At 31.0% G+C, this 18,668-nt stretch overlaps 1 protein-coding gene across 1 annotated transcript in view; it reads right to left on the bottom strand.

The window, feature by feature from the left end:
- Nucleotides 1–2,170: 2,170 nt before the first annotated feature.
- The window catches only part of LOC132937502 (junctophilin-1-like), a 133,225-nt gene continuing 116,727 nt past the window's right edge, over nt 2,171–18,668 (bottom strand). The window contains exons 8-9 of the mRNA XM_061004323.1: nt 5,394–5,512; nt 2,171–3,070 (exon numbers count right to left, since the gene is read on the bottom strand). Of these exons, the coding sequence (XP_060860306.1) occupies nt 2,547–3,070; nt 5,394–5,512 (643 nt within the window). The 3' untranslated portion in view covers nt 2,171–2,546. The remainder of the gene's footprint in view (nt 3,071–5,393; nt 5,513–18,668) is intronic.

Genomic DNA, 18,668 nt, shown 5'->3' with positions numbered 1-18,668 from the left:
TATAAAATAAATAGAACAATATAACACAAACCGTGTATTGTTTATCTATTAATTTAGTTACTATGTATTTTCTACTAAATTGTGACATGGTGTTTTAAAAAATATTGGAACAATAATAAAAATTAACTACCCCTATTTTTAACAAATTTTCCATTTTAAATATGATTTATGAATGGAATTTAAATTTGCAGTTATACAAATATCTCGAATTTATTAAAATATTATCTACCATAATATTGTTTACTTGACAAGTACTATCATTGAGTATAATATATTGTAAATATTTATATTTATAATTTAATATATATACTCAATGGTATTATTAATCTACAATTTTGTTTTATAATAGTAACAAAAAAAAAAACATTTATTTTCTTAAAATACATATTTTATTATACACTATTATCATGTCATCAGTATTGGTTTATAAAAATTATATATTTTTTAATGATCTACATAATATTATTATTATCCGTGTCCAGCTATATATTATACCGTTTTAAATTATTTTGTTACAAATCTGATGGTCAGATGATGAAATGTCTATTAGGTATACTTGATTATGAGTAGAGCTATAGTAATTTTAAAATGGTTGAGGTATACCGACCTAGAATTCTATTGAACTCACTGCCTTAGGAAAGTATTCAATATTATCATTTTTTAATATATTATCCGTAAGCAATGAGGTTTAGTAGGTTAAAGCGTTCGGCGTGGAGTCGATAATTAAATTCCCGCCAGTTCGGCCCTCTCTTTAGATCGTCCCTTTGATCAATTTGCTTTTTACAAACATGGGTGAGCGGAGATAATGATATCGATGCATTGTCAGCGGAGAGAAAAATATGCTGTTTTATTCATGATTGGTTAATACATAACGAGACGACTGAATTTAGTACAAATTATTTTTAAAATTTCCTAAAAATTAGTTATATATTGATATAAGAGTCATTGAAACATTTTAGTTATTATTTTTATGTTATGGAAATTTATAAATATTTTTCTTTCATAATATTATTTATAGTAATATTAACATTTGTATAAGTTATTAATTTCACTTAATTATATATTATATCAAATTATATAAGAACATACAATTTCTTACTATATCGGCGTATCTATAAAAATGGAAGCCGAAATCCAAATAAATAGATCAAATGAAATTTGTATTTTAGTCGAAACATGTATCAATAACAACAACAATGTAGGCACTGGTTATTGATTTATTTGTCTGTATAATAAATTGCTTTAAATCACCCTGAAATTATTAGGACGGATTCGCAGAAGCCTTTTACTTGACGAGTAGGTACCCTACAGTTAATATCTTATGATCGAAATTCGGTTAATTAATTATCATAAAAATGTCAAGACCGTACTAAGATAAAAAAAAAATTGGAAATTTGAAATGTATGGTGATGATTGGCACTGATAACACAGATATTACCTAGGAATTCACAGCACTGGCCACTATGCAACACGAATCGTCCTGGTTTAGTGACAATAATAATAATAATAATAATAATAACAACAATAATAATTCATTATGTTGTCTTACTTGGCATTTCAAGTCACTATATATTATTAAACGTACACACAGTACACAACCATCATAATGGATTCCAACGCAAAGTCACTTAGCTCGTCTCAACAACGGCAGTAAAATAAACAATTTGGTTATTGTTTTAAACACGAATTCAATACGATATAACAATAATAAACCATTACTGACAAAACGTTGTTTACCCGCAGACAGTGAAAAGCCGGGCGTGTCGCAAATGCCTATAGCGATTTTCCGAAGACATCCGGGAAATTCAGAAATACGACGTCTCGTGTGTGACATTGTTGGACTTTCGGTCTGCAATGGCCGACGATATTATTTAAGATTGCGCGACAACGAATATTGTCGAAGAACGTTTTCACTACCCCACAACAATATTATCGTGTAGGTATTTAAAAATGGACGCGATTTATTGACGAAAAATATGAACCATCGCAACCGTAGAACTACGATGATAACAGAGTGTACCTAAGCTCACTCGAGTGTGTACGACGTGGACTTTTATGTATTATACTTCTCACGCTAATAACGGGAGGCCCCCTACGAGGGCGAATGTCTACACCAGGGGCTGTGCGAGCCAGCCCCGTCGAGGATTTTGCGGACTAGAGACTAACCGTGTCAGATGTGATTACGGCTGAGCTTCCAGTCGGCTGCTGTGTTACCTGTTGGAATGAGTATAGCGACTCCCTGTTGACGTATTTTGTGTTTCGTTTTAACAGCGAAGGATCGGGGTCGTCATCGACGCCTACTTCGTATTGGTTGTGACGATTTGGTCGGCTGTTACTGTCACGACGTGACGGGCCAGCGCCTCCACTTGCACCGTTGCCATCGTCGTTGGCTCGGGGGTAGGGGGGCGTGCGACGACGACGACATGCGTTGCTGTGAAAACGACGCTCTGTCGACGACGCTTTGGCGGGCTGTCGGTGGACCTCCACCGCTGCCGTTCTGGCCGTACGGCCGTCGGGCCCCGGCGCCGTACATGCTGTTCTGTGCGTTACCGGGGGTACTGGTCGCCGAGGCCGTTGTTGTTGGCGCGGCTCGGCGGCGGCGGTGGCGGTGCCGAGAACCCACCATTATTCTGGTTGTAACCGTGGTTCTGCTGCGGGTGATGGTGCGCCGGGTGATGGTTGCTTGACGAGTTCTGTCTCATTTCCGGCGTGAGGCTGTTTCGCGGGTACGATTGGCCCGTCGAACTCTGTGAGTTAACGCCGCTGGACTGCTGCTGCTGCTGCTGCTGATGATGGTTGCTGGCACTGGTTGCTGTCGACTGGTAATAAGGCTGCGCATAGTGCGACCTGGGTCTGAATTGTGGTGTAGTCTCGGCTGCATCCTGCTGACCGCCGGTGGTTGAGTATAACAGGTTGTTGGTCGACAACGACAGAGACGACGCATCCCCTGCGTCGGACGACGATGTCGGTCCGACGGGATTAGGCATCGGCATCAACGGCTGCAATATTGTTTTTTGGTCGATTGACATACGCTGTTTCAATATCTCCCGGAGTCTGGTCTTTTCCAGTCCTGAAAACGTAAGTACATAATTAGTATATTGAGTATTTTGTATCTGACAGTCCTACGACTATAAATTGTATCGTAATATGATATCCCTACGTCCCAGTACAGCGAATCCCATTAGGCAGATTTCGTATTTCCGTATTAGAGACCCGTATTTCTACAATTTAATATTCATTTTTTTTCTCTCATTTGAAGTCTCCCCACATAGACTCTTCCTCGTAATTTTCGTCTCTATGTCACACAATATTATGTTCTATTTTCGTAGAACGATATTATTGTAACCGTGATTGGGCTGCTCATAATTTATATTACACCGGGCGATCGTAAGACACTTTCATTAAGTATTTGAAAAAAAAATTAGCATTTTTTAAGAAAAAAAATAATTTTAAATAAATAATTTTATTTTAAGAAATATTTTTTTTTACATAAATGTTGTTTTTTTAACGACTTAATATTATGTATAAGTACTGTTTTCAAAAACGTAAATGTTTTCAGAATTAATGAATGTCTTATATTAAATCGATAACCAGTATTATTCAGTGATATTTTTCCGAACGGTTTTAATTTATTTTTCGTGCGTTACATTATGCGACGGACATGCGTTTTGGACGAGACTAATATATAGGCAGTACTTGACTTGGGAAAAAACTAGAGGGTAAAAGTATAAAAAAAAATGTGCGTAAGTACCTGAATATTTAAATGTTTTATTGATTGGGATGCGATGATTAGAATGGGTACGCGTAAATATTTTTTTTTTTAGACTAAAAGGACTACGTCCCCCTCAATAAAAGCATTGTCTATATTATATTGAGCTCACGTGGTAGGTAATAATAACATTATTACGCACTACGCAGCCGTCTTAAACGCATATAAGAACAATAACCATAATAATACTAATTTTGTGGGCATTATACCGACGATGACGGGTGTCTCTGATTTTCCGAACGCACTAATGTATTGTGGAATATAATATAGCCATTGTTCCAACTATTGTAGGGTGGTGTATTAGGAAGCAATTTATTACATCGAAACCACCGTGTTGCGCGCGTTTGTGGTAAAATATAATATTTCCGGTGAATCTCTGCGCGACAGAGTGCGCATAACAAGTAGGCAATATATAATAATAATTACAATATACCTAGGTATGTGGATTAAAATTTAAAACGAAAGCGCGGACGTCAACCCGTACGGAAATATTATGTTGTTCGCGTACACGTGCTTGCCAATCATGCAAATCATTTCATTTCGCGTCACGTCTCGATGTGTGCGTATTCCGTTTTTTTTGTGAAAAAAATAAAAAATAAAATCATACCTAGGGTACGTTTTTCCGGTGGTAGACGGAAAAATCGCCAAAATGAGATAAGTAAAAAATAAATTGTATATCGCGATTCAAATGCGCCAAAATCACAGAGTTTAACTTGCACACGCTTTCGGCCAAACATGTTATATTATAGGTACCTAATCTTATAATCGACAAAACATGACGTAAGTACTATCTGATGACGATAGAGCGTCAGAGTTTTTGCGTCTTAACATCGAAAATCGTAATTCATAATCATACTAACCTAACCTACGCAGTAAGTAAGCATTCGCGTTAATTCTGCCGTGGTGAAAATTAATTTCAAATTATAAAAACAATTATTATTAAAAGCGTATTTTATTCATTTTATTCAATGAACGAAAGTCAGGCGTGGATCTAGAAATCTGAATTGAGGAGGGGGGAGGGTTGAATTTATTTCAAAAAAATGACAGTTATAATCTTAGAGCATAATATATTATACCCATAACATTATAGATATGATTTGATAACAATATTAACAGTTTTATTCATATTTGAAATGTATGGATTTTAAGACGTATGCGGAATTATTTATTATGCAAATAAATATAAAGAAAAAAAACAATTTCCCCAAAAGTAGGAGCTAAAGCCCCTTATCCTCTCTTCTGGATAGAGACCTGATAAACATATAGATTTTTACGATTATAGATTATGATTGTAGATGGAGGGTTAAAATATTTTTAGATAAGATATAAAATATTAATATTGGTTCAAATCATATTTATTTTTAAATTTGAATGTGGCTGATTTTTTAAATAAACTATTTGATCATTAAAAATGTATATAATTGATGGTAATACGATCATATAAGTATTGAAAAAAAAGGTCACGGATGGATCAATCTAACCCCTCATCCTCCCTCCCCCGCGTTTAACCTGCGCTGGACGTTCACGTTTCCTGTTAAACATGTTTGATTAATGCTCGTGCACTGCACTTGTATAATAATAGTAACAATAATGTTGTAATATACAAAAAACATCCGAAACACACCTGGTTGAATGAAATCTGGTGCAAACTGTTTGGCGGTGAGTTTTGCAATTTCATAATCCTCTCGAGCGTGGTCCGCTGCGATGTCAGACAGTTCCGCTTTGCCCCTCGCTGTGGCCATCCTATAAGACAAAACCAATTGTAAAATTTCACAGCGTGTGGTACACTTTTATGTGTGTAATAATTTGTTATTATTTGTTGTCATACTATAAATTTCAATTCGCGTAGCTGACAGTGTCATAACTATAAGGTTGGGATTCTGATGAAATGTGATTTCTGTCTGGTCTTTTAACATTGTTCCGTAAGTGATACACGTCATGTTATAATACAGGTAAACATAGGTATAGGTATTCACCGCAACTTATTTAAAATGTTATTTTCATTTTGTACTGGTTCGAATATTGTTTCGAGTCTAACTTTTTAACATTTTTTTAGGACATTTTAATTTCCTTCAAAACATGTGAATTACATAATAAGTTATATAGTAATTATATACAGTACAACACGTTTTTCGAGATAAACTCATACAAGGGTTACGTTTACAGGAAGTTAAGCCAAAATAAACTAGGTGCCTACCCACCAAATTGAAATAATAATATTTAAAAAGCATATTATTTTTTTTAATTTAAATATAATATTCTTTTTTCTTTTTGGCACCAAGAAATACATTTTTAAGTAATTCTTGGATTTTTTTTAGGGCATTTTTTTTTGGTTTGTCTAGGGTACCTATATTATGCGATGGTTTAGGGCATTAAAATCCGAGCCTAAATTATTAGAATATATAATATTATAACAACCAACTGAGCATCGGTTGCAACACGTGACAAGTTGTGGGCACTAATCGCTAGCGGTAGATATTAATATGATAATATGTACGCCGAAAACCCTAACGGGCCTAACGTGACCCGCAAAACTGTATATAATAATATTATACATTCGTGCAAGGGCGTCACTAGAGTCAACATTTCCGGGGTAGTAAATAATAATTGTCTGCAAAATATTTGCATTTGGTTTATTTGTTTCGGTCGCTGTAGTATCCGCAATACCATACTTAACAAGCTTGATAGGTATTCAAATACAGTTTATTGTCAATATTGTAAAAAACAAATTTTTTGTTTTAAAATTAAAAAATAAAATCTGTACATTTTGTATGAAGAACTGTATGCACGGGGAAGAGTACTGGTTACAACTATATTTCGTTCTACTTAATAATGTACTCTTGTTAAAAAATATATTCAGACTGTTACTAGATATAGTATTACCAAAATATACCGACCTTATATATTCGTAATTTTGACCGTATTTATTTAAATGCCATTCAGTCATTAGTTTTCTGTAGTAGTTTTTTTCGGGGTATCGAATGTACCCCTCGACATACCTTAGTGACGCCTATGACTGTGTGTAATATTATGCTATTTAGTCGTATTTATTTTATTTGTTATAATACCCATGTATATTACTCCTATTTTTTCATTATACAATATTATTGTAATAATATTTACGAGATTTTTGGTACTAAAGTCATTTCAAAATCGCCGAGTCAAACAAATTTTGAATCAATATACACAAACAACAAATGGATATTATATGCGTCCCACGCGTTATTAACGCGAGGGCAATATTTATTATTATTAATTGAAAAAAAAAATCTGCTTACAGCAATTATACGCATGTGTTGAACAGTCGATTTCAAACTTTGGTACTTATGTTTACGCCTGGAGGAGAAATAATAATATTCTAATTGGGAGACTGCAACAACAATTGTATATTTATGATAATATTATTAGGTATAATATCTACATTAATAAATTTAAAACTTTTGTTGAAATTATTAAAATATTAATTTATACGTCAGTCCACCAAGTAGCTATTGTTTTAAAAATTATGAATTAAGTGGATTACTCAGGGAAGTTTGTGAAAGGATTGACAGAATTAAAGTTATGGAACCTTGGTGCCTACAAGCTGACACCGGCTATCTACGGTGTAATTGCAATATTAATGACTATACTGAACTATACCTAGGTATAATATAGAGTAGCCTATAATAGTAATAATAATAAAGTGTTCATGTATGCCATTATATTATTTTAATTGAAAATTTGCATTATGTTATAAACAATGAATTTATGAAATTAATTAAATCAATTAAACACAAATATTTTCCAAAATACTAACAATTTAATAATACCTATTATGATTTATAATTGTTAAAAGTGAACATTTTTTTGAAAGGGCGTTAACTATATACTAAGAAAAATTACAAAACTATAGTCCATTATTATTTAATACCTACAAACTACCTACCTAATTAAAATATATTCTCAGTAATTAATAAACTTTTAACAAATAGGTGCTCCCCACAAGAAACTCACCTGCTGCAATGTTTTTGAAACGTAAAAATAACTTTATATTCTTAATTAATAACAACACGAACATCTTAATATCTAACATTTTTATTTTAATGAATCAGTTTCACGTGTTTTGTATTAGGTACACCAATAATGTTTAGCGTATTGTAAGTAAATAATATTAAAATTATTTTCATTGATTTTTAGAAATATTAATATATTAATAAAATATAATAATATAAAATGAATTCTGGAGACCATTGCAACGGTATGAATACTATTCGTAGATGAAGTATTTAAAAGATTGATCCAAAAGTGAATTCCATTAAAAACATAATTAAAACTTCATTTATATTCTTATATTCCGTTATCGGTAGCGGATTGGTTCTCCTGTTGAACACTTAACGATTCATTATTCCTACCTATTCCTATTTTATTATAATATAAAATGTCTAGTATGTAAGGGTCTGTTAATAATTTATAAGTCTTATAAATTGCCTTGAAGTACTTCAAATAATAAATACATAACAAATTACTTAACAGATCTTATGTACAGTAGTTAAGATTTAAGGCAATAAATTAACTAATAAATTTCATATTTCAATATTTGATATTAAGTATTATATTATTTACGAGAAAAATGCATCTTAATAGCCTAAGTTAAACTATTATATTATGTTGAAATGAAACATAAACGTTATAATCAACTGCAGCATATTATACAGGTAGGTACGTAAGCAAATTTTTGACTTCAAATAGCAAATTGGAGTAGAATTAAAAAATTAATCTGATGATCAGGTGGCAACAAAACTTAATTATTTACATGCGGATTTGTCGAATCCGCTAAGAATTACTGCTGCAGGTAAGACCTAAAAAGTTGTGCCAATGTAACTGAGCGTCGATTGGGCATATCTATTTCGTAAATAATGATTCGAAAATGAGTGTTATAAAAATAAGTTAACGCTGACTTGATTTGAAACATTGATCGATTTCTTAGGTTATTTTATTTGTTTCCTTTTCTGAATAGATGTAGCCATGTAGGTAGCGTATGAGTGTGCCATGGCATATTTTTCGTTTTGTAAATATAATACATAATTGATATTATATCATAACCACGAATGGTGTACCGTAAACTGAAGTGGACAAATAATAGATACCTATATATCATGTAGAAGATAAACACGTTCTCGATACTTCCAAAATGGAAACTAAAATCTGAATCAATTACGAGACGAATGAAAACCCAAAAGTACATGTTAAACCACTCTTCGTTCAATATATTCACAGAATAGTGACGTACGTGTTTGCAGTTTATTTAATTAACTGTCCGTTAATACAATGAAACACATTACAAAGTATCAAGAATCATAGGTAACGAGAAAAAAAAGTAGTATCCATGGAGAATTTCATTAAATATAATTAAATTAATTATGTTCTGATTTGATTTAGCTCTCAGAAATATTTTGTTGTTAAACCAAAAATGTTGTCAAACGGAAGTTCGTTATAGGTATTAAGTCTATTATGAAAGATTCACTGTATTTATGATAAAAAAATTAATATTATTTTTTAATCTTTATGATATTATTATTATTATTATTATAATTTAATCTTTATGATATTATTTTGTATACATACATTTACGGATAGAATACGATTGCGTACGAACAGCAAACATTGATGATGGTACATATCTTTTACCATAACGTGATCACACGTTAAATTTATTTTATGACTGTGTGGTGTTTCAAAATAAAATTGCACAATCCACGGTACCTACGCAACCAACGGAAATAAAATAAATGTTTAGAACAACAATAACTTGTCAACGGCGGTTAGATCAACAACGGCCCTAACTAACGGTCCGGAAAGCTTCCACAAAATGTAGGTAAGTACAACAGTCAATTCGTAGTGCTCACCCAGCACCACAAACACGTGTAATGATTATATAAATGGAGATTCAAGTTGAAACAAAGCAAAACTATTGTGAGAGATCTCGGGGTCATCCATATTATGAAAATGGTTTGATTTCATTATAGAACGTATCCAAAATTAAATTCAGATTTATAAAAATATAAAATCAATACGACTTAAGACTATTATTTACAATTTGATACATTTATAATGCCATACGATTATCATAAATTCGTATAAAAAAGTAAATTAAAAAAGTAAAATTACGCAATAAAATTAAAATACTAATGATATAAGTAAAATTATAGTTAAAATTGTTTTATAAATGAGCAATTTCAACAAAATTGCAGTAAAATTCAAAAAATTCAAAAATTGGCCAAATTACACTAAAACATTTTAGACTTTAATCCACATGTACTTATATGAAACGCATTTGAAACTTACATAGAAATAAATTGGAAATGCAACAACATTCGTATCTTATGCATATATTATAATAGATATAAAAATTCTCAAAAACATTTTTTGTGCAATCATATTCAATCTGCAAATTGCTATATATTCCAAGGAGAATATTTATATAAGTTTTTTTTTAGAATAATCTTATTTTTTAATTTTAAAGTAAATTGTTATTATTGTAATGATGATGTTTAAATGTTTAACTATATAGTATTATAAAACTGATTTTTGGGCAAAATTAGTTAATTTTTACGCTCAGGAGATTGATGGATTTTTTCAAAATCTGATTAACAAAAATACAATTGTGTTATTTTAATTATGTAAAGTATAATAATTACGAATTTAACAATGTTGGATCCTATTTAAATAGCAATCGATTCGTATTTAATGGATTACTTTGTTGTTCAACAAATATGCGCGCAATCGTGTTCCCAATAAGGTAAATCCATTGTTGATGGCGTTAAATTTTCCATCTACCACTAGATAATAAAATCCATTTACCGTTAAAGCACTTTTTTATAGGTTTATGAAAAAATTTAAAAGTTTTTTGATAAGAACTGTTTTAATGGAATTTATAATTTTTTTTCTTTTATAATGTTTTGTTACCCATATCTGTTCTAAAATATTATTTTAAAGACACGCGTAGAATGATGATTCTTGTTAAAACCATATTTTATATAGATGGTACCTAACACTATTATTAGTGTATACTGCAATATTAGTATAATTATCATTAATTAAAATATATTCAGTAATTAATAATTAAGGGGCCTACTCGTGTGTCTTAAATAAGAGACAATATTTCGGCAATGTGTAATTTCGTCTTCCCCACCCTTGGCATTTGTGTTTGTCGTAAACATAGATATTATAATATAAAAACAACTAGAAATAATCGACCTCATGAGTATATTGAAGTCGGCAGATGCATAATAAGAGGGTAAAATATGAACGATCAATCCATGACATTTATGACTGTACCATGAATTAATGTTAACAAGCCACAACACGGGAGTTTATCGGGTTTATTGATGAATTAAGATTAAATTGTGATGTTAACATAATATTATAATTCAATATTTCGCATTGAAATAGTGATTCGAAAAACAAAAATTGCCGAATAGGTTCACTCTACGAGGCGTGAGAGATTTTCCTGTAAGGCCTGTTTTTGAGTAAAAAAACAGGTCACGTGCAGGTTATTTAATTTAAATTTAAATTATTTAATCTTTAATTAATTAAATATCACGTGTAGGAAAATGTAACTTTCTGCCAAATGTCCCTGCGACACACCACCTGTGGCATGAAGTTATTTGAATGTTTTGAACTCGAGTTGTTTACACATACACTGTAAACATCACGTCGCTTATAAAATATTTAATGACAGCAAAAAGACCGGCTGATGTTCTGAAGTTTTTGACTGGTATGGAGGACCATCACGTTGTATGCATCAAACGATTTGACGATATAATATGTCTACAAGAATTCAGCCAGGTGAATATTTTTCATATGCATAATGAAAGATTTTGGTAAGATGGAATGTTGTGTGTCGTCTAGTGATTAGATATAAATCCAAAATAGGTTGGGAGATATTATATTATAATACAGTATAATATAAAGTAAAAAACTTGGCATGTCTTAAGATATTAATTTTACCTGCAGCCTATGTGAACAATGTTTTTAAAAAGTTTGAATATTTATATGATTAAAGGCTAACTTTTCGGAATCTTTTTGGACTATATAAATAATTAATATGCTTAAAATATTCATTATAGGATCATCTTTCCGTTTAGAAAGTGTTAATTTCGATTAGAAGAACACGTAGTTTTTCGTGATTTTCATGTATTGATTTCACTGTCTATTTTATTTCGATACACAAATCCACTTTCAGTTTAAGACAGTATAGCAGTGGTGTATTTGAGTGGGAGGCAGTGGAAACGAACGCACTCCCCTCCATGACTTCAAGAATAATAGGTTTTTATATAGGTATATGTTAGGGAAAAACGAAATTTTTTTATTTTGTATGATATTATGTTTAGATATTATAATGTGTATTATAGCTAACAGGAATTTTTAGTAATTTTTTTTGTTCATGACATGTGTACGTTCTGGGGATGGGCGTTTACTTCGGAGCAGTCAGAGCAGTAATCTATTATCGCATAAGAAGTCAAATAACGATTTTACATTATCAGTTATCACCCGGATTAAAGTTATTGTACTATATATAAATATTATTTTAATTTATAATAAGTTGTCTTACCACAGAAATCTTCTTTAAAATTGAATGTTTAGCATTATTTCTGCTAGAAAAGTGTCATCAATCGTCAGACACAAAAGTAAAAATAAAAAACACTTCATGGTAAAATCAATAGGGTAGAATATAAGATTGTGTATTATAACTTAGTTTAGCCCCCTCTCACCCCACCCATAAAACTAAATAAAATACGCCACTGCAGTTTAATACCTATATACTAAGTTGTGACTTCTGAGCCATTATAACGGATTTCACAAAATATAATAAGTTTTATAAAATGTTTACTCTGAAGTAAAAAAACAATGATCATTAAATAAATACTTAGGTACCACATCATAGTTTTTTTGTCTAATCAGAATGGGTTTCAAACAATACTTCAACAACTATAATGACCACATAAAATCGTACCAAATACGGATTCTTAAGTTACGGATAACTTAACTAAGAAAAAGTAAATCTAAACAAAATATATTTTAAAAAACATGATAATAATTTAATTGATTAATATTGTCTAGAATATTAGTTGTCAAATATTAAATGGGACTGGAAGATGTAAATCACAATTATTTAGGTATGTATTTAACCCATATCATATTATAATAATTGGTAACAAATCTCATATTTTAATTTTAAATCACAATTTTAATTGAAGCAAGTGCTTAGTGTATGTTATCCAGTGAACAATTTATATTTGATGTTATATTATTTATTTTATCGATAAAAACCAGATTGAAAACCATTATAAGTTACCTTTTAGGAAAAAGTGTGTTTATTCAATTTAATGCCAATTTGTATTCGTCTGTTCCAGTCGAGTGATTAATTTATTTTGTGAGATTTATTGCGTCTTTCACTAAAGGGTCATGCTTGTCGGATATATTATTTTAAAAAACAAGTATTTATTTTTTTTTTTTATAGAAATAACAAAAATTAATTTCAATTGAAACCTTTTATGAAATGTTATTAATTGAGAATTCAAAATAACATCTCCGGATAATATGTGAAATAAAATAACATAATAAAATAAAAAAAATAAATAAATCTAATAATATAAACGGAACAATTTTTTGTACGTTGTAAATTTTAATTAATGAACGCTGAGATTTGTAATTTGTGTCTCTGTATCTGAATACTTAATTATAAGCTAATAAATGAGCCTTTTGTATAAAACATATTCAACATGACCGGCCATTGTTTGTATGGGTAGGTACAATAATTATTATAGTCCTGTACTCGGTATTATTAATCTGTTGGATGTAATATAACGTATATTTAATAATATATTCATAAGGGAACCACCACGGTCGCTAAAAAGATACAATTCTGAACATAAAAATAATATAATATATACGAACCAGAGGAAAACATATTTTTTTTAGAAATGCATCGCACACGCGACGAAAACGACGTTAGAGCGTACGTTAATTTTTTTAACGCTGTGAAAAAAAAAACCGTCTATTACAGGTGGGAAATAAGACGAGTGTGGCTCGAAATTATTTTTTTTTTTTATTTCACGACCCAATTATTTGGGGCTCTGGTTCGTATAACAGTGGAGCAAAACGTACAGCGTGTCACGTACACTTTATCCGTCATCCGACGAACCTTTTGTGCGATCCGAGAGACCTATATAATATACGGTTATGATCGATATCACGTGTCGCACAGATTGAACAACGCAGCTACGGTGCAGAGTAGATAAATATTTAAATTGCGCTGTTGTAGTAGTTGTGTTATGTTAAGTTGAGACGGTTTGGTAGGTGGTGCACCTACTGTTTGATCTCCGAGTCCCACGACTGGGATTTTACCCGCTGTAATAATCAACAATCCACGCCAGATGGATTTGGCCGCGGTAAGGTACCGAAACATTATCCTTTTTACAGGTCGAACTTTCAGCACGCAACTTTGGATCGTTTCCCCCCCTGCTTTAATACAAATCGTTGCTGTATAATGAAGTCATAACTAAAATATGATGTGACGTAGGCAGGTAAATTGCCCTCTTTTAGCAACAGAAATGTATTACAATCTCTATATTGTGTTCAGAGCGATTTATCAGTTATAATATTATTTTGGAATAATTAGCATAACGTTATACGACGTTGTGAAATTTAAATTGCCTCCCCAGCACCCTCTGTTGTTGAATAATTGATTTGAATAGGTATATATTGAGCAAAAACTACGGTAACACTATCACCGAATAAATAAATAATATTTGTTTTACACTGTTGTAATGTTGTTAAGTTTCGTGTTATGTTAAATTTGTCTGAGTCGCTGTAATAATCAACAAAGATAAACTAGATGGATTGGGCTGTGATACGGCACCAAAGGTTGAAAACATTATATTTTTTACTCGTAAAACTTTGAACTCACAACTTTGAATCGTTATCCCTGCATAAATTAAAATAATATTGTTGTTGTGGTGCATAATCACAGTCCAAAACGGGCTTTATTGTAACCAAATATTATACAAACAATAATGGAATTACGCAGGAACAAAACTAGATTAAAGGAGGGGCAGAAGATAGGTAACACGATTTTTTTTTTTTTTATCAAAAAATCGTATTATAATATACAAGTGGGATCAGAACGATTTTCAGTAATAATATTTTAGAATTTGCATAACGTCCTCCGACGGTGTAAAATTGAAACCACCCAGTCCCCTTTGCTGTTGGATAATCAGTTGAAATGCAATTTTAACAGTATTGATGATAACATTATAGTATCCAATGTACGGGACAACGTTGATTACACTCATGTTATTACCGAGTATCGAATAATAATACATGTATAATACCTGCCTATATAGATACCTACATACACTTTAGAATCAAATTTTTATTTTATGTATTTTTATTATCGTGACATAAAGGATAAACTATAATATCTGTGGCTCCAATTTTTAGTGTACCTAAACAGTGCGTGTATAATATTGTACGAAATGATAGATAAAATATCGAAAAAGTTTATTAAATATTTAGAGAAAATACAACGAGTTCAATATATGGACTGAAATGTAAATCAGATTCGACATTTTCATTACAGACATGACTTTTATTTGCATTACCATATTTTGTAGGTACCATAAAGTCAGGTTATTGATGTGTTTGAAGAAATACTAATAGATTTGCAATATTACGCACTTAAACATTTTACAACTCCTAATTGACTGTTTTGAAGATACCTGGATAATTAAAACAACGAGTCGAAGAAACGGTCCTAGACTCCTAGATATATTACGGTCACCGAAATATTAAATTATTACTCTATGGAATTGTTACGACTTGACAAATACCTTATAACCTATAGGTCTAATAATGCAGTGGATGTAGACACACGGAGGATTCAGCGCATTACTTTGTTTGTTTTTTAAAATATATTATTACATTTATATTTTAATTCATTATGATTAATGCAATGCTAACTATTTAAGAATCATATCGTCCAACATTATGTAGATTGATCGATTTAGAACCTACCTATTTAGAAAAAATTGAGCTGGAACAGTTCATTGTTACGTAGTAAAAAAAAAAAATACATAAAAAATGTTCAGGAAAATTAAGTATAATATCACTTTACTAACCTGACAAAATGCTAATGACAATATAAATTATTTAAAAGGTATCTCTTACAACTTTAGCCTACAATTCATCTAAAATTTGCAATTAAAAATTTGTAATTCATATCTATGAAAAAAATATGAAATAAGAAAAAACACAATACCATATTTTGTGAAAAAAAATAGTAAACATATAAATTACATTTCACTGTTTTGGATTCCGTAACAATGTAAACTTGGCTTTTATTTTTTCGACATCATGGCCTAGAATCTAATACGCACGTGAGTTAGAGTGCCTCAGAAACAATACTGTCTTACGTGAATACCTATGCTTGAATGCGTAAAAGTAGCTAACATTTAAATTAATAGTGATGGTGAAGAGTACTTAAAGTAGTCAACTGATGAAAGTATGAAACTGTTTCAAAAAATAAATATACATAACGATAACGTACAATAACGTACAAAAACATAAGGGGAATGGCACGCGTCATAAAACAGGTGTGAAAAAATTTGTTGTTGATTTTTTTTTCCGTGTTTAAACTGTTATGGTTTTTTTGTTCTATTTATTTGCTTCAAAATCCTAGTCCCTATTTATTACGATTCAACAAGTGTTTGGCCATCGGTAGTAAACGAATCCGTACGACAAAGTATCAACTGTTAACAACATTACCCGCATAATATTAGAACATTAAACTTAACGCGTATTTTGAATAATTATTATTGTGTGACGTTGACGAATGCAAAAATAATTATTATTAGAGCCGTAAGTGTGCATCGCGGACGTTCATTTTTTTTTTTAACTCGTATTTTGTCGACATTTTTTTGTATTTTTATCTAAGTACATCTTTCTCATTCCGTTTCGTATTGACACCACCGAAGCCTCCGTAGATAGGTATACATAGCCTCTGACGGGACATTTTTCTGTCCTTTAGCATTAAGTAACCGACTTACGTTTTTGACATTCCGAACGTTTTTTTTTTTCTTATTTTCTGTCAGCGTAATTCGTTTTTTCTAGACCAAAGATGAACTGTTTCAAATTATTCTCACTCGCTGTATCTATAGTCATTCCGCAACGTATTTATAGCCACGTCGGTTCGAAGAAAAATAACGTAAGTACACGATTTGCAATTAGATTACTGTATGATGAAAACATATCCGTAGGATTAAGGTACCTACCCGTAACCTAACCGATTATTTCGACGACAAAAAAATGGGTAAGTATATTTTTTTATGGCCACTGACAAGTGGATATGATGTCATGTGTGTTTTCAAGCACAATTTTATATTTATGATAACATAAACCGTTATATTTTATATTACATACTATGTACCTACCTACATTGAATATTTCATAAAATATTATTTACTGGTCTTGTACCCGCGATAACGTGTGTTGTTTTCTTGGCTCCGGAAAATGAAAATAATACTTTCAAAATAGTAGGTAAGTGCTTACATCAGAATTTTAGTTTAAAAATTATATTTTACATATTATCGTTAACTCGGTTGTGATAAGCGTGACGATAATATTATTCACAAATACCGACATTTTCCAAATGATAAAACTATTATAATGTATAATATATATTAATTTGGACCAACTGATAAATACACATACTTCTTTTTTCTGATTTAATCACAGACCAGTTGAGACCAGACAGTATGAAAAGAGATTTTGAAAAAATAATATTTAAAATTGTTTGTATCATTTTTACCGAGTCGTATTTGCATTTTTTGTCATAAACTTCTGATGCCTATACATATACTTATCAATTACCTATCATGCATCTGGTGAGTGATGGTTGAGCGACAAGTATGCATTATGTAAATTACTATGTTGGTAAAGACAAAAATCAAAATATGTGTCACTAAAAAATCTGGTGTATGAGAAAAGTCAAGCTGTCTTTTTTATATTTTTTTAAAATGATAATATGTTGTGTTGGAGCTTAATATTATAAAGTGTAGATACAAATATCAAAAAAGTTTTTCCGCATTATACAAAAGTACTAGATCCTTCCTTTTTACAAATTTTGAATACATAAAAGGTCTAATTGGAATATTCTTTACATGTTTGGTAAATATTATTTAATAATATAAACATTTTATTTTATTTTTCAAACAGAAGCCCGTCGGTTTGATTATATTATATTGATAATAATATTATTAACAATCAATGGAGTTATGAAAATCTAATGTTTTTCCACAATACACTGAACTATTAAATTTTTTATCAATAATCACTCAAATAATAATTTATTGTTCAACTAGAAAGCATTTGTAAAATTAAATCTTCAACTTTATTTTTCTACTTCACCTATGCATATCTCCTAACTATTTGGGGTTAGTCGCGCTCTTGTCCTACACCTCTTAATTACATGTTTTAATGTCATTCACTATTCTCAAATCTCAATCTAGTTCTTCTTCCGTATTCCTCTCTCACTTTCTTTAAAATCTATACTCATAGCCACCTTTACTGCCTTTGAGTCTCTATCCTCATAGCGTGACCCACTCAAACCATCTCAACCTATTCTTCCTCATTTTGTCTACAACTGGTGCCACTCCAACAACACCCCCAAATAAATTACTTTCTTATATTATCATCCACAGTCATTTAACACATAAACCATAGTATTCTCATCTATGCTACGGGTGTACCCACCCACTTTACTATTTTTTTCAACTTCCCACCATTCCAATCCATACAACATGACTAGACTTACAATTGCTTTATAAAATCTACCTTTTAATCTCAACGACATCTCCTT

This window comes from Metopolophium dirhodum, chromosome 1 (genome assembly GCF_019925205.1).
Source record: "Metopolophium dirhodum isolate CAU chromosome 1, ASM1992520v1, whole genome shotgun sequence".
NCBI classification, from domain to species: Eukaryota; Metazoa; Arthropoda; class Insecta; order Hemiptera; family Aphididae; genus Metopolophium; species Metopolophium dirhodum.
This window is presented reverse-complemented; position numbering and strand designations above follow the sequence as displayed.